Below are 27,597 nucleotides of genomic sequence, written 5' to 3' on the forward strand. Positions count from 1 at the left end.
TGCTGTGAAGGGTTGTAAAGAGAGCTGCTGTGCGTTCTGGTGCTACCGTTCATCTGCTGAACGTGTTAAAACACAAACAAGGTGTGACGTGTTTCTGCCAGAGCCTCCACGCTCACTTTTGACAAAGATTTAAATGGAGTTGCCACAAGAAAGCAGGTGGAGATCAACATTTTCAGCAGTAGACTGCAAAGCATCTCTCATCCAGACAGAGTAACACGCTTACATTTAGAGCCAATTTCGAGCATCAAATTTCTGGACGGTGGGAGGAAACTTAAAAAAAACAACAACAACAAAACAAAAGCAGGGATTAAAGTCTACCAATAGCAGTGAAGATGAACTTTTTAACATCAATTATAGTATAAATAATGTGACACATTTTTGGGTAAACACAAAAGACTTCTTTTGCAATCAACAACTGTTTTATTTGCACTATGGCCGATGTCGATATCTGTAGAGTTCTAATCAGAACAACTCTTTGATTGTCTTTTTCTTAAAATCCCAGCGGGATAACAGGAAAATGAAAACCGTGAAAGGGAGACAGGCTCTCAGGGCCACATTTACCTTATCCCCTCTGGTGAGGATGCATTGTGAATTATTGAGCAAGATGGCAACACCATGCATAAGTAATGGCTGAAAGTCTGCTTGTAAATATAAATACTTCACGGGACGCAAATAAGGCCTTTAAAAGTGAGGCTGCTTTAAGAATGAATGAGGGATTGAGACTACTAAAGTTGGCGTGATGGCCTTCATTTTTTTTTTCTTTCTTTTCTTTAATAGAAGCTTTTCTCAGAAAAAAACTACAAGGATTTAAGACAGTGGTAGACAAAAGTTGAATCTGAGATCACCAGCGACACATTGTGCATACATCGACTATTAAACATGGAAAAGGGATTTATTTTAGTGTGCTCTTGGAAATATGTGTGTACTATTACCCAGCAGTCTCTTTGCACTTTATATGATCAGTCACAGCCACACTGTTACTCACATACAGACCAATCGAGATGGCTGCCTAGTAAGGTGCTCTGAGAGCAACTTAGGGTTCAGTGTCGTTCCCATGCACACCTCGCCATACAGTCAGGGCGAGATGGGGGATCGAACAGCCAATATACAGAATGGGAAACAACCTGCTCCACTAACTGAGAAACAACCGCTGCAAATCATGTCAATGAAATAACACCTTTGCCGTTTTCCCCCCCACACACACACACACAAAAAAAATGCTGCTGTTCCACTGTGACAGCTGTCGAGGTGTCGCTTTGAAATCTGTGCCACCCACCTGCCATCTCAAGCGCTTTCTGTAAAAATTAGGGAAGCTGCAATGTTAGGTGGGCTTTCAAAAGGAGATAGAGGAGAAAGATGAGGGAGCAGGACTTCACGCAGCTTTCCATTTTTAAAGCTTTTGATCTGCGTAGCACCTCTCCCGTTTTCCGCTAAATCAAATTAGGTCAGTACACAGCGATGTGCAATTGCTACTTTTGCCAGTGAAAAAGGGGGCTTCCCGACACCAGCTGCAGCGCTTTGGAGAGCATTGTGACTTCAAAGTGTGGTGGAGGAGAGAGTGAATGTGCCAGCAGAGAAAGAAATGGGAAACAGTGAGGGAACAGATGAGCTTGTGTCTCGTCTCCAGACAGAAATCCGGTGTGGCTACGTGCATTGTGTCTGTACTGATTGTGTCTCATTCGCAGTCACACAGGACAGATGAGGAGGACACACTGACACACAGTCTCCTGGGAATGGGATAGGGTTCGTCTTTGATGATGCAACATTGAGTTAATGGTGACGTCTGTGTCTGTCTACGTGCCTGAATGTGAGCATAAATGCGACAGCTGTCTTATGATGGAACAAAAAAAGACTGTTCAATTCACATGCTTCAGTTTTTTGGTGGGACTTTTATGTCGCTTCAACATTTCACTTCAGCCTTGACTGCAAAAAAACCAAAACAAATTCTCATTATCATTTCATCCAACCTCTCTGCAAAGATTGATCCCGCTGATGCTGCAACAGATTCCCCGTCGAGATACACATAAAGAGCGATTTCACCAACCCCTGGGCTGCCCTAACGCCCACGGAGATTCTGCTTCTCACCTGTGATAATCACATTAAAATTTCACCACAGGCGAGTGTTTGTGACTACGCTTGAAAGACAGGTGGCGGGGGCAGACTGCAAGCGCTCGTGTGCTTAGCATTCGAGCTGCCCATACAAAAAGTACAAATTGGCAAATAAAATTGACTGATGTCATGTGGAGGTGGGAGCAGGTGTGAAGAATCTCTTTTTTAAATTCCAGACAGCATAGATATAACAGACTTAATAATGCCGAGTTGCACAGATAAACTGTGAGGTAGTATAAAAAGTATGAACATTTTTGTTGTAGAAACACTGCCTAACTTACTTAAAGTGACACTGCATCTATAAGGAACATGCATTTGTGGGATGAGTGGCAGAGCTGTGTATGTAGGTGGACTGTTTTTAAACAGGATGAGTCCCACAGCAGGGTGAGAGCAGGTTATGGAGCCGCATGAGGAGGAGGTGGAAGACAGCTGGCAGCTCTCGTGTATCAAATGAAAATGTAAAATAAGCTTCCATCATCCAATCCAAGAAAAAAACAGTACAGAAAACATGTTTGGCACTGGTGGAGAAGATCCTCTCCTCATGCTCCTTACAAATGTAACACAAGAGGAATATACCTGAGCTTGCATGTTCTCCCTGTTCGCAGGGAATTAATTAGATGAAGTGTTATAGAAGAAAAATGGATGGTTATTGCCTGGATGTAATGTATGTTTTCAAGAGCCTCAGTGTTGTTTTTTCTTTAAAGTCAAATGTAATATATCGAAATATTACTTTTAAATACTGGAATCTAATTGGCAGATGCATTCTTTATATGGATATTATCACTTTGAAAGGGTCAGCAGCTCCACAGTTGCAGCTCAATATATCTTTATTGCTGTCAGTTTTGACTTTCTCGACATTCCTTTCACTTCACCATGGCACTTGGTTTCACTGGCTGATTCTATTTTCTGCAGCTTTGCTTGGATGATCCTTCAGAGGCCGCGTTCACGAGACCCCACAACCCCACTTCTCCCCGTCGAGGGATGGCCGCGGCTGAAGATGTGGCCAATCGAGAAAAAAATCAGAAAGGCAGGATGGCACTCGAGTGGGAGCATTTAGCCACTTGGAAAGTTGGAGAAAAATACTATGGTAAAAACTCAAGTGGCGTGGCAGACTAAATGGATTTCTCTCTTTCTCAGTTTCTCGTATGAATCTCTGAGGACTCGGTGGCAGCACAGGGCTGAATATCTGAGTCACTCAGTCTATCGCTGCTGAAATGTATCCTGATGTTTTAAATGGCTGGGGCACTCGAGTTGCACAGCGAGATGGAGAAATGTCAGGATACACGAACAGCAGAGAGAAGAGGAGATGATGAAAGGATCAAAGAGGGGCTGAAAAGAGAGAGGCACAGGTGTGTGTGTGTCGGGAGGGTGCATGCTTGAATGGGCTCGATTATGTACATTAATCACATCCTCCTCGTGTCAATAAGCGGTAATTTTCACCACCCCTATCTACCCATTATCCGATCTGATTTTCACCTGTTCTCCTATTTATTTCCTGCTCCACAGTGTTTTTTTCTTCCCCCTTATTTAATGATGAGAGCCAATACAATGCTTCCCAAGAACAATATTTGTGTGTGTCGTTTACACTTGTTTAGAGTGGATGCAAAGTTTTTTTTCTTCGTCCGTGTAATGTTCTTCATACTTTACGAGGAACTAATTTCTTAAAAGATCTCTAAACACGAAACGTCAAAATGTATTGTCTTTTTTGTTTTAGCAGCTTTAATCACAGGATTCAGTTGAAGCTGATTTTTTTATTTTAAGTTGAGCTAATCTCAAACCGAATACAATCACTAACCCTAACTATGCTGCAGTGGTGAAATAACAGCATAACAACCTTCAAATACTGACAATTGCAAAGCCTTCCCTCAAATTTAATGAAGAAATGAAGACATGTCCAGAAAGTTTACTTTTGATGTACTTTTCACAAAATGTAAGGAACCTGAAAATGCTTTAGAAAAAAACCCAAAAACCAAAAAAACAACACAAAATTAACCCCTTTGAAGTGTTTTTTGGAGAAACTAATGTATTATTGCCATATGATGTTTACGGTCTTAAGCATGTTGTCACAAACTCACCATTGCAGTAATACTCCGCTACAAGTATTACTGCCATCTGCTGCTCAGTTTCGAGTCTCAGTGTTGCCTTATTCGTAGCGAAACCAAGACCATTCGTTGTGTTGATTGAACCCTCTTGTAGCCTGGTCGTGACCCACATGTTTGACACTCCTTCAGTTATAGATTTATGACTTGCAAAGACAAATGCTTCCGCTCTGACAATGATTCCTGCTATTAAAAATTGCGCCTCCATATGGAACAAGAGAAACTCTGAGAGAGAAACTATTCATCATGGTAGCACTTAGCCAGATTAGGCTGGTTAAACTCTGACAGACAAGCTTGAAGAGAAAAAGGCCTGTAAAATGAACCTTATATAAATGATGGGGTTTTTATCACTCTGAGACACAATAAAATGGTTATGGTACAGGGACAAATGACAGTTTTAAAAGGGCAGCTATAATTTTAGATCATCATTTTTTGTGTCGACAGCATTTTCACATGCTTAAAATGAAATCAGAAATTCACAATGTGAATTTATCTGAAGCAGCCCCTGGAGTTAAAAGTGTGCAGCGAAAGTCCTACCTTTATAATGAGTAGTTTTGATAACTCAGCTCTATAAATACGAGCATAGAGGACAACAAAAGACTAGAGGTGGTCAGAAGAATCTGGGTTATCCATCACAGCATGTATAGAACATTGTTCAAAATGATGTTAAAATTACTCAGACTAATGCTTTCTTATTTCTCTTTGTAAAATGTAAAAAGGGGTCAGTGTGAGGGTTGTGTCTGTGGTGATTCTGGGCTTGTGCATGCAAGGATGTGCGGATCTGTGGCGGATAATCAACAACAATATGATGTGATAAACCACACAAAATTCATATGAAAGGAAATCCTGAAGAAAAACGTACGCTCTGCATTTATGCATGTGTTGAAAGATGCTATAGTGAAATGATTCAGAGCATTGTTCAAGTTAAATTTGACACTGCATTTAACAACAAAATCTGAGTTTTCTATCAATAGTGAGACAAGGATGATCCTGGTGACAAATACATTACAACATGGCTGTTTGTGAACCACATTAAAACAAACAATATTTCAGGCAAGTTACATATCTTGGTATATCCAAACATGGGTCAACAAAGCACGCGATCCTCCTTGGCCAAACTTAATATAAAGTAACTTGTAGAATTGCCCCTGGATGTTCCTGAAATGCATTTTAAAGTGTGAAAATTAAGTTGCTTCTGAGCTGTGATGATGATAGCTCCTACTCAACAGTAAGGCTTTTACTTTCTGTTTATCAATACAGTATCTGTGTGTGTGTGTGTGTGTGTGTGTGTGTGTGTGTGTGTGTGTGTGTGTGCGCGTGTGAGACTTACTGATGAAATTCGTCTGGCCGGTGTAGATGGTGTACTGCAGTTCATAGGAGGTAACGCTGAACTCATCCTCTGACGTCCAGTGAACGGTGATGGTGTCATGGGAGGCGGTGCACAGCTCGTCTCTTATGGATGGTGGGTTGGGAGCTAAATGATGAGGAAATGACAAGTCAGCATAAAATATAGTCTGTGAATGGTCATAAACAGGGAGCAATTTGCTGGTAGGAATGGGAGGGTGATGAAATTCATCTCCTCTGCATAGAGATTAACGCTACTTTACCCACTGACCTGATCGGAAAAAAACATCCAATAATTTCATAAACATCCAAGTGAAGTCGAGCCGTCAAATGCATCTGTGACATTTATGATGCTCTTACCTTTAATTTCTCTCATAATTTTGTCAAAAACATCCTTTTTTACTTTTCATCATAAATTGCACCCTGTTCATAAAGAAACTTTTTCTCAGAACCCTGAGTTATATTACACACATTCATGTCCAGTAATATACTACCTATACTTCATATTTACTGTTTCGTGATGTTGCATCGGATTCTTACAGAACAAAATTGATTTAATACTGTAATTAGTGTATATGAAGTTCAAATGTGGTTAAAATTAGGATTCTCTTCCTGTAACCTGGAAATCATTTATTGTATTTATTTTTGACACACACATGCAGTCTGTAGCTGCCAGCTGCCCATCCTTGTTATACTTGTTATTATCTTGATAAAATCACACACATTTCCATCGCAGACCAGAGAGAGACACTCGATTTACCTGTGAGGTAATCTAGTCCTTCCAGAATCTTCTTCTCTCGGGAGAAGTCCAGCGCAAAGTTGTCAAACGCCTCATTCAAGTTGACATCCGGAATGAGTACCTGGGAGGAGGCTGTCGCCATGGCAACCCTGCAGAGTGGTCAACACATGGAGACCAGCAGAGGAAATGTCAGCAGGCAGGTGAAGAAGTGAGGTTATTCAAAGGAAGGAGAAGACGGCAGATGAGGTGATGCATTGCAAAGAGGCAGGAAGGGGAAGAGGTGAGAAAATGTTAAGAACATAAAGAGAAGGAAGTGAAGGAATATAAAGAAAGACAATGACTTTCACAACAAAGCACAAGAGGAGAAAGTATGGCAATCTGACGTGTCTGTTATACAAGGTGCCTGCACTACGCTCCATACAGGATCTATCTCGGTGTTGTCAAAACAGACAGACCGGGCGCACACCAACTCCTCGGTCTTTGTGGAAACTTGTGTCTGTTTCTGCTTTGAGCGTCAGCGAGTCGTCTGTAGCGGGAGTGAACCGCAACCACAGTGCTTGGCAGGGCTACGCGGCCGAACCGAGTGGAGCACAGCACTCGTCCTCGAGACTTTTGTTCCTCGGTGAAGAAAAACAGTTGGTCGATAAAGTGCTCAGCCAGGTGGTGAAAGACAAAAAATAAATAAATAAATAAACCCCATGGAACCAGAGGCCGATGAATGCTGCTCTGCCAGCTAACGTTTTTCGGAAAGAAGCAGAACAGAAAGCTGCCGGCTTGCGGCTGGAGCAATGGATGAGTGCTTTACAGAAGGTGGAAATGAAATTGCAAGCTCTTGCCCTTTAATGGTTTGGAAGAACGGTCGCAGAAGCTCGGGACATTTGCTGTAAAGCTTACTTTTCACAAGCAGCCATTTGAATGGGTTTCAAAAAAACGTGATGAAGCTAAAAGTAGAAAACTAATACGACTGAAAAAGCCTAACAAAACTGTACCATCAATATACTTATTTTAATGCTTGTGCACAGTAGAGTCTATGTTCAAGTGATGCCAGAGGAAAAAGGACAAATGAATCGAGCAAACACCATCTTGTGCTTCTGTGCGATGGGAATAATTAAAGAACTTTAATATGCAGCTGTATGTATTTTCAACCAATATTTTTAGTCAGAAGTGACTCTTCCTCGGGACCCAAGCATCACAAAACAAATCCTATTTAAAATGGATCTATTACATCTTATGTCAGGTTAGGGAGGGTGTACTAAACACTTCCTTTTAGAGTCTAAGAATTCTATTTTTTCTTTCTCTACATATAGTAAACTAAAAAATCATGCCCTTTGATTGGATGTTATTTGAGGATGACTTGTCTACTTTTAATGGATAAAATGATGTGATATCAGTCCGCTGTAAGTGGGAAAGAGTTTAAAAAAATATAATTTAAAAAATCCATCTGAAATATGAATAAAACTGTTATTGGATAGTACTTTGTGTGTCCACATGTCCATATAGCCCACCTTTCTGCTACGTTCCTGGCGGTCTGGAGGAAGCGAGCGTGGTCGTTCTCCTTCAAGCTCTGTTCAGCCTGAGTGATGAGGGCACTGGAGCGCTCCAGACACTGGCGGCAGTTTGCAATCTGCTGAGCCAACTTGCGCAGTTTCATCACCTAGAACAAACACAACCGCAGCATACATTGAGATACTGTTACACACACACATAATTTATATTCATTTTTACCACCTGAACCTTGAAGGTCTCGGTTTTGATAGAGCGTTCACCGCTTCATTTAGAGATTAGGGGACGGGAACCAACGCCAGCGTCATATTACCTTGTAAAAGTTTCCTGAACGCAACTACCTGACTCTCTGATAAGGCACGAGCCTTTGATTTCCACTTTCAAAACTTAAGACAAAAAGTAAGTTCTCTGGCGTTTCATGCTCATCTTGTGTGACTGAAAATAACTTTCTATTTGCTCGGGGCAACTCAGAATCTTTCCACAGCTCCAATACAGGAAAGATCCTGTAATATTTCTCCAGCTCCTAATGCAGCTAAACTGTACTTCAACAAATTCAGTTTGAGGTATTCATCATTGTGGCAGTTACTATAATAAACATATATATATAAAAAACTCAAAATAATACAAGAACTCTTTGTTTCAAATTAGTTTGTTTTTTTGTTAAATTCAAGTCAGCTCTGTTGGTATCTTCTGATAGAGGCTTTTGAATGTAGAACACCAACATGAGAACAGAACAGAAACAGCGAGGACACTATAGTTTGTAGACCTGACGAAAAGAGAGAAAAACACTCTATAAGGACATTGTTTTATACTCAGCTAACCCTAAAATTGCAGCCTTCACTCCCATAAAGCTTTAACCTGGGATGTAACACCTCTGCACGTGCACAATAACAAACCCGCAGATCTCCTACAGAAGTAAAATCAGAGAAAAAGTAATGAGTATGCATGTACAGAAAAAAGCAGGGAAAGGATGACACAATGGATGTAACAGAGGTGAGAATTATGAATTGAAAAGAACCCATTGTGCCTTTATTCTCACATTGACCTCATGACCTTTCTGCTCAAAAGGGATGAGATGAATAGGGTTGTTTTTGTTGGTTTTTTGCAGTAACAGACAGAGTGTGACATAAAGCAGGACATCTTTTCATATTTCCAAGTAGGTTTGTGAAAGAACACAATTTGGGGAAGAAAGTTTTGCAGATTGAACAAAAATGACTTGTTGTTTTTGCACGTCAACTAAACCACACTGTACTGAGTCAGACTACTAAAATGTATTAAAGTACAATGAACCAAGACTGCATTAGTGTTTCAAATTCAAGCAGTCAGACGAGCACAAATGCTTTTCTTTTATATCAGACCGAGGTTACAAAGTGACCTTCAGTCTGAATGGTCAACTTGCATTTCAAGCCCTGCAGTGTGAACGGAGCCTATAACTTACACCAATGTCCTAATTTCCATCACCAACACCCAAGGCACATATGACTCGCCTGCGGGCATGCTTCAGTGGAATTCTGTTTGAGCACAGAGGAGTATTTCATTGCTAGTTTGGAATTAAGGTGATCTATTTATTTTTTTATTGCAACTCATAAGAGTGATTCTGGAAATGTTTGCTGAAACTCTCCACAGCAAATAAAAACGGGCCGCTTGCGAGCCCCAAGACTATCAGCAAGAGCTGAGTTGTAAAATAAAACACCAGCTTCGGAGCAGGCAGCGTTTCAACAACACAGATTAAATGAGGTTGAAAAAAAGGAAAAGAAAAGACAACAAACAAACAGTAAAGCTGAGTTGCTTCATCATTCCACAACAAAACAGTTAAGAAAAAGAGGATGAACGAGCTAAAAAGTAGGAACCTTTAAAACTTACAGTGCTCTTAAAGGATTAGTCATTTATGTATGATTTTGTCAAACATTTCCGCAGGTCTTACTTCAGTTAAGATTTCATGACAAAAAATAAAAAGCGCACACAGTGGGTGGACGCTGGTAGAGAGCTCGCCATGGAAAGCTCTCAAAGAATCAAACGGTGTCTAATGTCCACTTGCGTTCAGACGGTGGGAAAACAGCGGCGCTTAAGAAGTGGGTCTAAGCTGAAGACTTAATGGAGTTTCCAATTGACGTCTCAGTCGCTCTTCCACTAAGTCCACCATAATCTCTTGTCACTGTAAATGACATTTGTCTGGTTGTTGTCTGCACAGAGGCGGGAGGCGAGGTGGATTTAATGGATGGGTTATTATTTGGCAACAAATGCCACAAACAACAATTTTCGAGATGATTACTCCTCTCCTGCAGAATAATGGACAATATGGCACAGACCTGTGTGTGTCTCACCTTGTGTGAAGGCCTTTTCATCTCAAGTTGAAACTGAAGAGTCTTTAATTATTGTGTCAAGATATATCAGTCAGTATATTACTTTTTTTTAATGTAACCATCTGTGGTTCCATAACCCATAATCTCACAGGCTGTTAAAACTAAACAATGCGTTTTCATTTATTTCCCAAAGTTGCAGCATGTTTGAAATTATTTGCTTCTTTTTATTTTGTTAATATTCATTTTAAATACACAATTCTTTAACATTACTAAATTCTTCTTTAAATTAAAATTCAAAAATCACTGCATCCTGATTTTTGTCTGAGTGGCATGGTGGAGCAGGGATTTTTATATGTGTGCATTTCTACAGATTTATTAGGTTTGTCATGATACACTGGGACGGGAGATAATAGTGGACTTAACTAATAAAATGTTTAATCTTGTGTAAGAAATGCACACATGACAACATTGTGTAAATGATGTTTTGCCATCTGAATGCAATGTATGTACTATGTTTAATTTGGTATAAGACACTTGTTTTCTGAAAACGCAAAACAAATGCATCTGCCTTAAGCCCGTTCTTCTACTGTCACCTACTTCCCTGCTGGTGTTTCAAATGTGTTTTTTTCTGCTGTGGCCTCTTGAAAACAAAAGCTATAAATTTGTCCAACAGAAGAAGGAATTGTCAGGCTACTGTAAAGACAGCCTTCTGGAGGCATCCAAACAAATACCTGACATATTATTTTACTACTAAGTCTCTATAAGCCGAACGTTAGAAAACGCAGGCAAACGTGACATAAGAGGCTGTCAAAGACAAAGTGCTTTTAAAAGACGTGGAGGAAAAAAAGAGGGATTGGAGCTGTTAATCCTCGAGGCTCCTCACGAGTTAAGAAAGTTTTGAGAAAGCGAATTGAAGACATGCAGTCATATGATTAAAAACACTCACACGCACCAGGCTAAGAGAATAGTGTGTTTTGTTTGTGCGGGAATAGATTAAGCATGACTGCCGAGTCTCCTTCACGAGGTACAGAGCTTGTTAGGAGGAGGTGAGAGACAGGAAATGGGAGCACCTTTCACAGCTCTGCTCACCATGATCAAGCCTGAATAATCCTGTTATTCTGTGGCAGAGTCACCTCTGAACATTTTCCTCTCCGGTCCTCAACAAGAAAAACGCACCAGTAGTTTGTTCAGAATGTATAAAAGGAGCTGCTTTTATAACACTGTGTCTGAACAAAATACTAATATTCCCTTTCCCCCCTACTCTTATAACGAAGTCTTGGTATTTTATTATGAGCTTCTGTTTGTACTTTCACGGCTCTATCATCCGCGAGACTCTCAGGAGAAGCTATGCTCTTTGTCTACAATCACTGCGGACACTCTGACACACTTCCTCCAACACGCACGCGCGCACGCACGCACGCAGGCACACACACACACACACACACACATCTTTTGGAAATCTTTCATCTCTGGACAAAGCTCTTTTGCTGCCTCAGAGGTTCCCTCACAGCCACTTAAAACGTCACCTCTGAGAGTCTCTGCCTTCAGAGGGTGGAGGTGCTCCGATAGGGACAACCACCCACATACACATAAAAACACATGTACTCCCGTACACCTACACACATGACCGTCTGCACAGGAAGTCCTGGGTTCTCTTTGAAACAGCAACTGCAGGGTCAGAACCGTCTTTCCTGTCATCTCGGATTCTTTCCACACACACAGCCTACATGTGGGAACGGCAGCTCTTCCTCCCTCATTTGTTTTTCCCCATTTAGTTCTATGAAGCCTGCATGTGAAGTGTGTTTGGATAAACAAGTGGGCAACTACAGAAGCAGCAAAGCAAATATATTCCGTCCACGGCGCTGCTCCCCCTCGTATTTACTCTTGAGGAGAAAAACCACAGTGGAGTGTTCAAATTGGGCTTTTCCCGCTGTATCAAAAGGCAACATGACATCAGTCTTTGAATTGTAAACTGGAGTGAAATTAATTAATCAATGTGCTATTAATTCAGTGCAGCACTGCGTAGTGGGTTTGCTAAAATTTGCATTTTCTCGCTGTGTGGTTTTATTTTAGGTCCCTCTGCTTCCTACCACAGTATGAAGAGGTGCGACTCTGGAGAAGACTAATACGTTTCTGAGTGTTGGCTCTGTGTTGAAATGTGAACATTTCCCAGGTGAATCCCACCATTCTCATATTGTTAGCATGGATGGACTGCAGCCATTATGAATTGAACTTGAATAAATGAGTGAATGGATGGCCTCTGTATTCATCTAGCAGGCCTCCAGTGTAAACAGTATCAGCTGGATTTATAAACGTACCATCTCCTTGTAGTATGACTGACACACAAAATACCCTGAAACCTCCGTAAAGCGTGTTTGAATATAGCTAATTATGATCGAGATCCCACATAAGACAGGAAGGACATGGTTATAGATTAATATACAAACTACAGCACAATATACAATGTCTGAAAAAGGTTCGTGGTGTTTATGAATGCATCTGTTTTGAATGGATTTGAAAAGCATCCATCCATCCATCCATTGGACACCACTGAAACTTTCTATTATAACACTACATTATAGAGTAATAAAGTGCTGAGATGGTTTGCTTGTCAAATCTAAGATTTCCAGTGATGTTGTGATAGTCCGGATTATGCAACAAAGTCGGAGGGCATCCTCGGAGTAATTTACCTTGGATTCTTTGATCTTCACTGCGATGACCTGTTTTCTCTGCCGGATGATCTCCACTAACTCGTCGCATTCCTCAACCAGCTTAGCTTCGTGCATGGCCGTGTTTACCTAGAGAGAAAAGCAATTCAACATGAACAAACAAATAAGAAAAAAGACATTCGCTGGTTCGCTTTCAAACCTGAGGCATGCACGCTAACACATATATAAGTTTTAATCTAAAGTTCAAAACACCAAGTTGATGTTGTCGCTGTGAATCTCACATTTGTGTATAAACAAACAACAACATGTTTGATATGCAGTTCTTCTGTCTTTATTTGGGAAGAGTTTTGTTAGATTTCTTGATCGGCAGCAAGGACAAGTCACATCACATCGCAAACATGTCATTTAATTTTCCATTTCATTATGCATTCTGCACACTGGGGGGGAAAAAGCCTCAAGCAACATTGGCACCTGGATTAAAAACCACTTGGTATGAACAAAACAGAGATAAGTGTTTTGAAACTCGTTAATTGTGCTCCAGAAAAGACCATGAATGGATATGTTATAGGCAAGAAACAGGAAGTCGCAGATATACATGCATCTGATGCACAGTTTGGTCCAATAGTTTGTTGGCAAAGTGAGAATGTAAATTGGGTTTCATGATGTATTTGTCAAAAATGTTCTGTTCTCTGCTGGAAGGAAAGTCTCTCACACCTCATGAACGTGAGCACAATGCTGTTGGACCTTAAAGCACAATGTGTTTTTGTATGTATTTTATATAAATAAATATGTTGAACAGTGGGAAATTTGTTTGTTTTGGATTTATTTGAAGACTCAGATCTTCATTAAACAGAACCCATGAATGGTCTGTGAAAACAATCACTAATTCACAGGCAAAATATGCTTACGCCATGCCAATTTAATAGACTGTGATTATTTTAGGACCAAAGTTGCCAAGGCAACTCATCATCACTTCCCAGTTTGAGGCCGACACGATCTGAGCAGCCAGCTTTCAGTTTGTGTGGGTAGGTGTTACAGTAACATTAACAGTGTTTGCTGAATTGCAACATAAACCTGCACTGACAGGTCTGCCAATTGCTAAAGACACTTAACACCACACCAAAAAGCTGCTAAAACACTTATGGCAGGAGTTCAAATGTTCAAAAAAAAAAAAAAAAAAGTACTCTGATTTCTCCACACTCGCAAAGTGCAGAAAGCCAACCCTGCATTTCAGACAATCACTGATGTTTCTTGATGACATTTGACTCGTTTTCAGAGGAAGGATGGTTTACCACTGTGCTAAGTGTTCGCGGTTCCACCAGGAAAGCTAATATGAAAGCACACAGGAGTTTGACTGAGAAACTACAGATGTCTGAATGACGCTTCACCTCATGTCAAACACTGCAGTTGCACTTTGATTGATTTCAAAATACATGTGTTTTTTTGTGTCTGTGTGGATTTTCCATTCACTGTGATCAAAACTGTGATCTATAGCTATAAATGTTTAATGAAAACTATACATATTGTTGCTCTGCATTCACTGAGTGATGTAATAAAGCTTTGTCTGATAAAGCTGTGACTTCACTAAAACTGGACTATGAGTGTCACCCCAATGCCACTCAAGCAAAAGCCACTATTTTGTCTATGAAAGCCCATTCAAACTGTCACAAAAGAAAAACATATATTTGCAGAATACCTAGAAATGAAACATCCCGTCGCGGTGACAGTGAGAAGCCTTCGCTCAAACAGACAAACTGAGTTCACCAGAACAAGCAGACTGCTAGTGAGAAATAGAAATTTGCCAACACTTCAAGTGAAGACTCGCCATCACTGACACTATTCAAAAGCCACAATACAGAAAAAAAGTCTTCAAAAAAACAAAATCACAAAGCCACACTGTTGCTTGGGCTGAATCACTGGCTGCCGCAGTGTTTGTTTCACAAGGAGTGATGGAGGGCTGCTTTCTGCAGTAAAACCAAACTGGCAAAACCAAACAGAAACACGACACAATACAGAACAAGGAGGCAACACCGTTGAACTGATAAAGAGTCGATGTATCAAATTAATGATTTCAGTGTTTAGATACAAATTTGTGTTACTTTCAATGCTTACAACCATGGCATACTGACAGGTGAGAGATCCACGTCTTTATTTGTTAGAATAATTAGAATGACTTATCAGTATCAAACACTTCACAAAGAAAAGTAGCAGCAAAAATCCTGTGAATTACTGGGTCAGGTTAGGAACAGACTCTTATAATCATGCGGAGGACTACTGACTCGCCATTTTATGTTATTTACATTTTTTTTGTTATAGACTTGCATCTTTGAGATACTACAGTTGAATGGACTTTCACACAGGTGACAGCTTGGTGCGAGCTTTGACTCTCGCATCTTATGTTCCATCTCGTTTTGATTAGATTTGATTGAAAAATCTCACAGGGTTGTTAAACTGTCACGTTGAAGAATATGAAATTGCTCTGCATAAACAAACATGCTCCACTCATCACTTCCAAAAAGTTGATTAAAATATGACAACGACCACTTAAACCTCATTACTCGCACACTCACTCATAAACTCACTGATTTGAGGACGCTCATCAGTGATTGACTCTCAGACCTCTTAACCAGCCTCGACCATCACAGCAGACTTTTTAAACTAAAACTATAAACAGTTTCAGTTTTAAACAGGTAAACAATAAATCATTTTACTTTTCAAGGACCCATCCACATCCTCGTGTCTTAGTTACTTGATCCCAGAATCACCCACTTGCACATTTACTTCTGATAAACATTGTTCCCAAAACCTGCTTATTACAAGTGACAATGTATTTGACTTTATGGGTCAATGCCGAGAAATATCAGAAAAATTTGGTTGCTTGTTTTCAGAAGTCAAGTTGCTTGTGCATCTTGTAACACTGGACAGCGCATGTTGGACAATTTGGTGAAAAGCGGAGACGGATAAGGTCGAGTTGTTTTGCTCACGTCAGTAGGAGAGAGAGTAGCTGTGAAGAAGAAATTGCGCTGAGGATGGAGGTGAAGAAGGGTGAGGGGAAAAGAAGAAGGCCAGAAAGGAGGTTAATGATTTTCAGTGAGGGAAAACATGCAGATGGGACAGATTAAAAAACAAGAATCACTCTAAAAAGCATAAATGTCTTTAAAAAAAAAAAAAAAAAATATATATATATATATATATATATATTATAATAAGCAGTGGCAATTCTGTTTGACTAAAAATGGAAAACAACAATCAAACAAAATTTCCTAACCCTAACTCAGCAGTGTTGTACTTACTAAATAATAATACAAATAATTTCCAAGCACACGTTCAAAACTGTTCAGACTTTTTGAACTTTATTCTCACCAACCTCACACTTTAATCCTTGGTATGATCTACCTGGGATAACTGTATTTGCATGCATGATGCGTTGCTGGTTGCCATCTTGAGATATGTTGAGACGTCATCCAGCAATCACCACAGCTGAGATAAAAAAGAATTACTCTTTGGTGAAAAGATGTGAGGAAAACTAACAGCAGGCTGGGATGACGAAACAATACTGCCCCTCAACATTACAAAGGAACATGGATATCACTTCAGTTTTATGCCTTTTCCTCAACTTGTACTGGTATGTTTGATCATTAAGCTGAGAAATTAGACAATATGATGGTGCTTGTTTGAATTGTATTGGGTTCTGTTGACAGAAATTATATTGTGGTAATGTTGATGAATGTTAAGTGTTACAGAGCTGTCTGCAAGAGCTATAAATGATACAATCTACACCATTAGGATTGATGTCTTGTCCATTTATTGTAATCAGACACCAGAACAAATAACAAAAAAGTACAAATTAGTACAAATCTACAAAGAGTCTTCGTATCTTTACAAATGAACGTGGAAGGCGCTCAAAGCAAGCATTCTCCGATCCATCTTTAGATTAACTTCAGCGAAAGCAGTATGTCAACATTATATAATATTTTTTAAGTAATAGCAATAAGTATCTACATGGTTAACTATGTATGTATGTATGTATTTTTTTTTTTTTACCAGCTTCATCTGCCCAACAGTGATGTTTAACACCACTCTGTTGTTAGTTTACTGCTGCGTGGGGCCAAGCCGAGTGCCAATCATCCACATGTTGTCAATCAAGCAGAGGTGAACTAACTTCCAATGAGTTTGTTCTCCATACATTTCCCCGATATTGTCATTCAACAGTGTGATCGCACGCTGTGCGGTGATTTCGAGAAAATCTGTTGACTCTCGAGAACAAGCTAAACGGTGCCAGTTTAATGATGGCTCATTCAGTTCACAAAATACCATGTGCATCTGTCACGAACACTCTCACAGCTGCATCTCCATAATAACATCACAAACACTGGCAAATGCTGCGAAATTATCCGCCCACCAAGACATAACACATTCCAAACATTTTCTTTAACCGAAAGTCTTTACAAACAGTTGTATTAAGCGAGTATTGTTCACACCCACGCTGCTTTATTTGTTTTGTCCAGATCCCAAAGTTGTATTTGCCACATGATTATTGTGGAAATGGCATATCCTGATTTATAGGAAGTGGAGGTCTGTCTTTAAGGCTACATAAATGGGACACCAGTGCAGTTTAATTCATAAAAAAAAAAAAAAAAGCTATGGTGATTTGCAAAGGAATGCTTGTTCATTCATATTTTTAGGATGATGCGAAATGACTTGCAAAAAAAGAAGAGAAGGGACAAAATCAGACTTATGGTTAGATAATCAATGAATCATATCTAGTGACCTTCCAATTATTAAATGTAGGTCAACTTCACAAACTGAGTGAGTCTATCTGCCCTGAGGATATGTGTCTGCTAATAGAGGAGGGGGTCTTCCCTTTGAAATCCTTTACTTTTCAAATGTGGGTTTCTAGATCTCAGAAGGACAAGTGAGATTGAACAATAACAGGTCTGTGGTGCCCATAGATGCCCTGCATGCGCGCCACACTCCAAGCTGAGAAGTGTGGGTAACTCCCCCCCTCCAAGGCAACTTTCTCAAAATTTAAGATATGAGGTGACATTTTCATTTCCTTACAATTTCTCAATACACAATTAAAAGATGAAAACTGTTGTGATCAAGTAAAGAAAGTGTAAAGAAAGAAGCTAAAGGAAGACCAGGGGCTGAAACAACAGTTTAATGACGTGGAAAGTAAAGTGTCCTTGTGATAACTGGGGAATCACTCTACTGTCAGGTGGTTCTTCAAGATGATCTTGCTCTGGATTGATCTAAATTTGAGCCTGTACTGTTCTATATTCTACTATACCAGAGGTTTTTTTTGTACAAATGAAAATACTTCTCTCCATAATACAATTAAAAAGAACCAAAATGACAAAGAAAATGGCACACAGCTACTGCAATGGTATAACTATAAATACCATACGCGAACAATATCTACAGAATTAGGAATTTCAAATGAATTGATGAATAAAAGCCAGTGAAGCAGTCTCTCTGTAGTGTTTGTTCAGTCGGTTCTGGATTGAGTTACAAACATGCTGAGCTCAGTGAAGAAGCCTCGAAATATAGCTGGCTATTTAAACAGCTCAGCTTCTTAGAATTCTACACTCAAATGAAAATATATTTTCTGTAATTACATCATGTGAGCAAGAGTGACTGACATAGAAGGTACTTTGATGTGATATACAGCCTGCCCCGAGTGCACAAACACGATTACATATTTCATTTTTATAACTTAGTGTGAGTATCTCTGTGAACCTTTTCCAACTGGACTGATCTGAAATCTATTGAATCTTTGAAAAGTATTTATTAAAAACAAGTGTTTCTCTACATTCACATCAGCTCTGCAATGGTATATCTTCTACCAAGATTCAATGAGAACGAACACAAGTATGAGTTTCCAGAAAATTATCGGCATTTGTGGAAAAGAAATAACATCTGGACTGATGGATTCAGACCCCATCCAGTCATCCATGTGCTCAGACTGAACATGTGGACACGTGTGGCTACTACTGCAGCTCAACCACCGACAATGTTTCGCTTCCAAAATGTGCAACTCTTGCCATTTTGAGTCTCACCGCAAACTTGGTGGGGACTCGTCCAGGTTCAGAACAGCTGTTTAACCCTGTGCTGACACCAAGACTCTCACATCTTGAATCAATTGAATGCTCTTTCCATTTCCATTCGCCTCAGTTCCCTCCTCTTCTTTTCTTTTTTTTCTTGGTCTGCCTCTTTGACCGGGTCTGTCAGCTTCTCACTGACCACTTCACATTCTCTCTCTGTCTCTTTCTCAGTCTCTCTATGCCCCTTTGCCTCTTTTTTCTCTGATATGATGCCCCCATACTGATGCCAGATTCTATCTGACAGTTTTATCTCTGGAGCTGTCTCCATGTTTTCAGATATTTCACAGAGCTTTATGACACCGAGCTATAGAGTGAAAGAAAAGGCAACTATAATGGAGGTTGTGTCAGAAAAGGGGTGATGATTGGAAACAATTCACAGGCTTAATAAGGTGACAAAGTCAGACATTTTAAATCCCTATTGAGATAACTTTCTGTGTATAAATCAAATTTTTCAACCGAGCAAGTTGATGAAAAACATCAATCAGTATTCATCAAATATTCATGGGCACTAAAGGTTCACTTACTAAAGAATACATTAATGACAAAAACTAAAGTTTTTGCCAACTTATTTCAGCTTCAACCTGCTTATTAACCAAGTTATTGCTCTTACTTTTTTGGTCCAATCTGCTCTGGACTCTGGTGTCATTTTTAATCACTTACCATAAAACTATTGAGAGACATTTATGGTTCCCAGGTGATTCCACCAAATTACTTTGGTGATCTCCTGCTTTAGTCCCACCAGCAAACTGACATTTTAGTTGTTATTTAAATATCTCTTTTAACTATCACATTGATTGCTCTGAAATTTGGCGCAGACATTAAGTTTTCCCTGATGAACTTTGGTCCCCAATTAATTTTTTAATGACCTCCATAAGGTCAAAAACTACAAGTTTGAATACTTAAATACTGATTGATGGAATGGAATCGATGTGAAATGATTAAATGATGTTCAATCGTGCTTTCCAGCCATCATCCGACCTGGTTTATCATAGGTTCAGACCATTACACACAATCGTGGACATCTCTGGTGAATTCAGAATGAATTTAAAAGAAAAAAACATGCAAACCTCACACAGAAAGGGTCAACTCAAACCCAGGATCTTCTCACTGTGAGTCAAGAGCGTTAACCCCATGAACACTGTGTGACTTTTTTAAAGTGTCTGGAAGAATTGTCATGGCTGCATTTATTTCCAAAAAACTTTTTTTTTTATTGCTATATCATCTGTCATTTGAATAAAAACATAATGACACAAACAGAAACCTTTCACAAACATAGAGATTTATAAAACACAGCGTGGGCATCTGCTAAAAGCTTGAACACACAGTAATGACTCCATAAGAGCGAAAAAAATTAATCTGTTTATCAGTAGTCCACTGCATTGATGTTTTTGTCTTGAGCTAAAAGTGGAAGTCCCTTAACATTATAAAAATATTATAGCAAAGACAAACAACACCGACGGACTGTTCAATCTCCTTGATGCCTGAGCTGAAAGGTAAAGATCGGCGAGATGAGACCCAAAACAAAGGATTAGGCAGCATTACTTCCATCTCCACGCTGCAGATTCATATTCCGCACACAGCGGGATCAGCTTCAGTGTACACACATCGAGACGGGTCCTGGTTAATGACTTGCAGCTCACTGTTTAATCAGAAGACATTCATGTCTGAAGGTTTAAACCCACTAGGCTTCTGTCTGAGGTGATTTTTTTCTTTCTTTTTTTTAAAAAAACACAAATTTTTCAGTGGCCTCCTCAAACAATGCTAACACCACATTAGCTCTGTCTAGACAACGCTTCCCCACTATGAGCCAGACAACCTACGCATTATTAGCAAGCCCCCTCTTATTAAAGCTGCCAGTGAACCAGCGTCCCGTTACGACACCATCTCAACATGATACCGCGACGGGGAGCTGGGCCACGACGTCGGCGAGGACAAATACAGAGCACAAAAGTAGGACAGAAAGAGTGAGAAGATAATCAACTCTCAAACTGCGAGATGATTTCAGAGAAAAAGGCGAGAACTTTACAGCACTCAAGTTTCAAATCTCGACGGCACTGGCCTTTGAGGGGTTATTATTACAAGTGTGAGAGAGAAGAGGCTTTTTTTGGGAATTACATGGAAATGTGCACAAAACTTGTACGATCGTAACAAAAGAATGAGAGCCTGCATCCTCCGAGATGTCCGTTTGAAGAAGAGGGTAAAGAAACCTTCACTACGACTAAATAAAAATGATGGCTGCCATGGGGTTTAACTATTAAACTTTCAAAATACAGCACAAAATGAGGGATTTTGCTTTTGTGAACAGTGAAGAACCAGATGTTCTTTCAGGCTCTCTAAAAGGCATTTAATTAAAACTGCCTTTTATGAATGATGCCAGAATATGTTCAACTGTCAGGTTTCATTCAAACTATTAATTTAGATTCAATTGTCACTACATTTAAATACCAAAGAGATTTAGCGCCTCACCTAATGTCTCTTCACTGCTGACAATCAATATTCAAGCAACACAAATACATTCAAATGCCAGGTATCATCTTATCTCACTGCTGCGAGTCATTGTGAATGTTCCGAAGAACAAAAAACCCACACCAAATATTGCGAGGCGCGAGGCCTCCGAAGGAAGAAGCATCCACCACATGATCAAGTCTGTGCATCTTCTCTGAGAGTGAAGAAAGATATCTTTCCAAAGCGCACCCCTGGAGAACGGCTCCGCTGCTGCGTGTGCTGACACACTGGAAGCTGATTCACACTGTGTTTGATCATATCTTCGGCACCAATACAGTATGATGCAAACAAGGAGGAAGAGGAATCCAGGTCAAGCTCAAAGCTCTTCTGAGATTTATTATTTTGCACACACTCTTCTCTCTGCACTAAAACTCCCACTTTTCAAATTCTCTTTTTGTGTTGCATTGCATTATTGCTGAGCGTTTTATTTCAGCCTGTGTGTTTCGGTCCGAGAGACCATAGGTTGTCACGCTAACAGTCCTGCCCTTTTTACCTCTCAACCCTGGCTTTCTCTTTTATCTCCCATGTTCCTTTGCGGCCCTTCCTCCATTGTCTTCACATTTTCACCCTTTTCCGCCTTCTTTTCAGCATCCAACTCCTTCTGCCACTCCGAGAGAGCCACTGTGTGTAATGTGAATTCACCTGAAAACATTTCAGCCCCTCATCCATCAAGTAAATAATTTAACTAGACTTTTGACACTGGGATCACGTGAGAGAGCAGCCTGGACTGAGTACAAATATAGTAGAAAAACATATAGTTTCTTTTAATAATTGCTTAAGAATCAACGAAGCGTGATCTCCCCCATTCCATTGCTTCTCATTACACTTTGATGAATAACCGATGAGATTCTGATGTTGTTGTCGTTGGCAGTGGCACAACACTGCTGTGCAGGCAAAGACAACCGAAGACTGATTCTTTTTTCTTCATGCACTGCTGATGAGAATCACACTGTGATCATTTAATTTTGATTGGGTGAGCAGCTCTATGACTTGCTGTTCACGGACCTCAGAGTGACTCAGGGAAAATAGGAGTCATGCTTGGCTAATAAGAAATGAACTACACACAGAGCGATGACAGCAATAAAATGTATTTGTCCTCCATATCCATTAATGTCAAATCATTCAGAGAAATGATTGTGTTCATTACGCGGGGGTGTACTACAACACAAAAAATGCAATTTTGTGTGTGTGTGTGTGTGTGTGTGTGTGTGTGTGTGTGTGTGTGTGAGACCCATATATTGGAAGCACACATCACTTAAGGTGGAGGGCAACCGTACTGGTTTCACATGTATTCGAGGGTGAAGACGTAGTTTTGGTGCAAACATCTCAACTAGGCTAAGGGTGATATTTAAGGTCAGGAGCTACTAATCGTATCAATTTGATGGAAAAGTCATGCAAAACAAATGCCACAGGTCTGTATGTATGCACCCATAATCTGTAAGCATACTACACCATTGAGATAGGGCTTTCCTTTTATGCTCAAAAAAGGAAGGCTTCAGCTGGGTTTTCTTGTTTTTTAAGTGGTTAAGATATAGCTTTCGGGCCAAAGTTAATTCAATTATTACAACTAAGTGAAGGTGAATCATTCAGTGAAGTTAAAGAGCTGGGGAACTTCAATGCAGCAAAGGAAATGCCTTACGATACAAATCTGTGTGTTTTTTCATGCACATCATCAGTGATCATCAAGAAAACACTCACTGAGTACAAAATCATACTTCATGGCTTCTTCCCACTGTAGCTCAACTCATAACATAAGCCTGAATAAAAAAAGGTCAACAGTGACAAGGCAAACCAAGATCTAATTCCTCTACATGCGGGTTTGAGTTCACTCCAGGAGACTGAAGTGCAAACATTTCTTGAAGGTTGTCACTAAATCAAATCGGGTGAGGTGTGACTCATCACAAGCTGACAAGTCAAATAAAGCTTCCACGCAAAAGATATACGCCGTTTGACAGATAATCTCATCTGACATGACTGGGGGGCATAAATTTCTCATCCGGGTGGTGCCAGTGGGAATTAAACTGTTGCAACGGTAATTCATCCTAACCTAATTGAACACAGTGAGACTAATTGGACAATACATTTAGAGGGAAGATCTCACTGTGTTACAGGTTACTTTTGAGACTTTGAGGAGGTATAATCTGAATACATGGCACAGTGAAAGTATTACCTGTAGCTGCTAGGTCTCTAAAAAATGGAACAGGACATAAGATCGAGTAGTTGTAGCAGCTTTGTTAAAGTGGACACTCCTGTGTGTAGGAATTACATAACCGCACTTGCGAACGGTTTGAAAAGTGAGTCGCTGCTGGGTACTATTAAAGCTCATCTGGAGACTGGAGAGCCACTACCTGCAAAGGAAAAGGTCAGCGACATTCCAGCTAGTATCCAATGTTTTTGTTTTAAGGATTGTTTTATCAGCCCTATGACTGATACACAAAAAAACAAACAAAAAAAAAGGACCTGCAAATTTCAGGAGGTACTTTGACACTTTTAGCCCTATTTCTAGGTGTAGTGAATGGAAGTGAGCTCAGATTGCAGAAGAAGTCAGTTGCATCAGTAAAAAGCTGAGAAAAAGAGACAACTACACAGACACTTTTAAAATTAATAAGTGCCTCACATAACCCCACCTAAAACTCAACATATAATCCTCTGAGTCATCAATAATGGAGTGCGTCTGTTTCTGGTATACTTTCTTTAAGATTTTAGTTCATAAAATATGCTGAAACAATACTGGATCCTCAAAAGAGCACAATGAGCTGCTAAAATTCACTTTCAATGTTTCAATATTTCATCAGTTGCTGGTGAGGGAACTGAGAGAATGGAGCGCCAGTTGTACTGCTTGCACAAACAGTCATGATCCAGAGAAATAAATAAACCAAAGCTCATGGTAACCTCTGCGATCTGACAGGAGAGCTAAATTCTGTCAACAAACTCAACCAGATTTCAGTCGAATGTGCATTTCTACTTATCTGGAGTTCCTCCGGTTAACAATATATAGCAACTCAAATAGTGTCATCTTGTATCAGAGCCTGACTTTTCACAACACAGTTATAAATAAATAAGTATGCTTTTCTTTTTCTTAAATTCATCAAAGTTAAAAAAAAAAATAAAAAAAAGTATCACTTGAATCTAAGGAATGTGTTGCATACCTCAACCTGCTGACAGATCTGGATAAGCTTGGCCATTTGGTTCTCCAGCTCACTGTTCCTCTTCACCAGGTTGGTCAGGTTGTTCTCCAGAGTTTGCTTCAGGAGCACAAGGAAGGAGTAGAAACGAAGGGTAGAAGAAGAAAGACCAAGAAACAAGGAAACAAAAATTAATACATGTTACGGGACTGCGCATTTACACTTTTACTCTTGATCTAAAACTGTAGTGAAAGGAGGATTCATTATCATTATGTGAATAAGTAGTTATGGTTGTCATCTATGTGAGATCACATGATGTTTTTTTTTAAAGAATTCCTCTATTAAAATATTGATGTTACATCAGTACCCGGGTGTAATGTGAATAACTACTCAGTACTGATTCACATATGTTTTACAATAATGATGAACCTATAGGGCTTGCATATGTTAAAGACATACGCTGTAAGGTTATGCCCCAGCAATTCCACTCATGGAGCTGCATTATTAATCAAACTACATTAAGAACGGATGACAAATACCAACTGTAGTTCTTACTTCTCACTAATGGGAGTTCTCACTACTTTGCATTACTTTGAGATGTCACATTCAATGTAGAGAAGTATATCTTGCATACTAAGAGTGGAATTTATGAAAGAAAAAAAAACAAGAGCGGGACGTTTTTCCTCAGCATAATCATCATAACGAAAATGAAAATCATAATAAAGAAATACGTGGGGTTTTAAAAAATAGCATATTTGATTAAAAACACAGATTAGAACCCAATGCAATGCAAATGTAATGAAGAAAAATTCATATTCTGAAATGACCTTTTATGAGAAACCATAGAGTAACAGGTATGACTGCTGCAGGCTTACACACAATCACCTACCCCTGTTGACATCATTTAAATCCCAACAGCCATTACCAACAAAACCTTTTTATGTGAGGCAGTCTGGCGATCAACCTCATGTGAGGCAAGACAAGCAGCTCTACTTTAATTGGATTTCAATATTATCGTTTGATATGCTTTGTCCAGTCCGCTGAAGAGGAAGATCGATCTTATTGATAAATTGAGATGAAGAGTCGATGCATCGACCAGAGGGAGTGTTAGAGCCTTAATTATCCCTGGGAAATTGAACCCTGGGTATACCAATAATGCTTTGTTTCAGCTGTAATTGCTGTCAACTCAACACAAAGTATCACCGGCAAATGGTTCTGATGTAGAGGCTACATATGAAATCCAAGAAAACTCAGCAATGTCACTGAACTGTCTAAATAAAAGGATCAAATGCTACAAAGGCCTATAAAGCAAAAACCTTCAACACAATATTCCTGGCAGAAATTATGCAGAATGGATTAACCGGATAGACCAAGTTTACTATAACTGTAAAACATTGTGCTTTCTTTTATAAACAACTCATTTCCTTCACAAATTTGTTTGTGAGATATTGCCCATATTCCTAAAATCAATTCTATAAATTAAGACAAAAGCCAGAGGAAAAATATCAGGTGATGGATCAATTCCTCCAAATCAACAAACAAACCTGACTTCTTCGTGATGAGACACCAGATTCAAAATTCAAATACTTTAAACTAAATAAAACAAACTCTTCAACTATATATTTCTGTTATTCTTTAAAGCCTTGAAAACAGAAATAACAATAAACAAAAGCCCTCCATTAATCAACCATCACTCGTAACTTTCATGATCAAACACTCAATTACAATTTATTTAACACTTGGCAGATGCAAAACAAAACATGCACGCACACACACATGAATAAATTCGCTCAAAATGCATATACATTACAAAAGATGAGGACGGTAACAAACAAATGGGAAGCCAGAAGCAGAAGTGCCTTTCAAAGGAAGCAAATCAATGTTGGTGGCGAGGGGCACCAAAACAACAACGTTTGCAGCTGCGGAGAGAACAAAGCAGCAGACAAGCAGCGGGTGTTTGAAGCATCTCTGCTCATGCATGAGGAGGGGAGGCGGGCTGGACAAGCACCTGGCCACGACTCTGACTTTACCTCCGTCTGTCAGTCCTGTCTGCTGGGCCTCCGCTGTGCTCCCCACTATCTCCTCTACCGTCACTCAACATGATTTATTCTGTCTGCCTGTTGTGTGTGTGACTTTGCACCCAACTGATTATTTATCCACCTGCTTATCTCACTTTCCGCATCTCCTTCCTTATCCAACCAGGTGTCTGCCTCCGTGTTTGTCTGTCCCTCTGCGTCCCATCACCGGCAGCAAACGGGGGGGGGGGAGTGAAGGGTGGAGTAGGGTGGGAGGTGGTGGTGGTGGTGCAGGGAGGGGGTTGGTAAAAGGCAGCCAGGGAACTCACCGCAGCGCTTGTCTTTGAAGCCTCCATTACCGCATCTGACACTCTGCCCGGGCTCACCTGATAAGCCTACGAACACACACACACACCTACATAAGTGCACACATAAACACACACCCACACACCCAGACACCCACACACACACACACACACACACACACAAGCCTGATCGCATATGGCTCCGGCCACCTAAAAGCTCAGCAAATGAAGAGAACTGCCTCCTGAGTAAGTTGTCGCAAACACTTTCTTGTTAGGCGGCTTGCACAAGGACTTGAATGCAGATGAGACGCTTCACAGTGTCTGTTGATATTCGCTCCCATGAATCTCGTCCTGGAGTCGCATTACTGGGACCAACACCCCATTGTTGTGTCGCACCCTTCTCTGCATGTGAGTGTTTGTGTATGAGGGAGTTTGAAGTGGAACATCAGTGAGCGGGGACAGATGGGTCATTAATTAGCAAGCTGGAGACGAAGATGATTAATACATCAGAACACAACTGCCCCCCAAGAGACCGCGGAGAAACAAACTCCCATGTCCTCTACCTACATGCACGCATGTCTGCCCGTGTCAGTGTGTGTGGCTCAGTGGGGATATGCATGTAAACAGCTCTGACATATTTGAGCATGCATATTTTCAGAACTGTCCTTTTCTTAGTGTATGCCAGTGATATTAATATTTTGGTCAGTGAATAAATGCAGAAAAAAAATATTCATTCAAGTGCTATGTGACCTCTCTGAGTTTGCTGTGTCTGTGTGT

The 27,597-nt window shown here is 40.0% G+C and overlaps 1 protein-coding gene across 1 annotated transcript in view; it reads right to left on the reverse strand.

Annotated features, from left to right (window-relative positions):
• mid2 (midline 2) overlaps positions 1-26,906 on the reverse strand; it is a 44,175-nt gene extending 17,269 nt beyond the window's left edge. Inside the window, exons 1-6 of the mRNA XM_080501715.1 lie at positions 26,845-26,906; positions 24,525-24,620; positions 12,788-12,895; positions 7,797-7,945; positions 6,313-6,440; positions 5,539-5,682 (exon numbers count right to left, since the gene is read on the reverse strand). Of these exons, the coding sequence (XP_080357841.1) occupies positions 5,539-5,682; positions 6,313-6,440; positions 7,797-7,945; positions 12,788-12,895; positions 24,525-24,620; positions 26,845-26,871 (652 nt within the window). The 5' untranslated portion in view covers positions 26,872-26,906. The remainder of the gene's footprint in view (positions 1-5,538; positions 5,683-6,312; positions 6,441-7,796; positions 7,946-12,787; positions 12,896-24,524; positions 24,621-26,844) is intronic.
• Between the last annotated feature and the right edge of the window lie 691 nt (positions 26,907-27,597).

This window comes from Blennius ocellaris, assembly GCF_963422515.1.
Source record: "Blennius ocellaris genome assembly, chromosome: 9".
Taxonomy (NCBI): Eukaryota; Metazoa; Chordata; class Actinopteri; order Blenniiformes; family Blenniidae; genus Blennius; species Blennius ocellaris.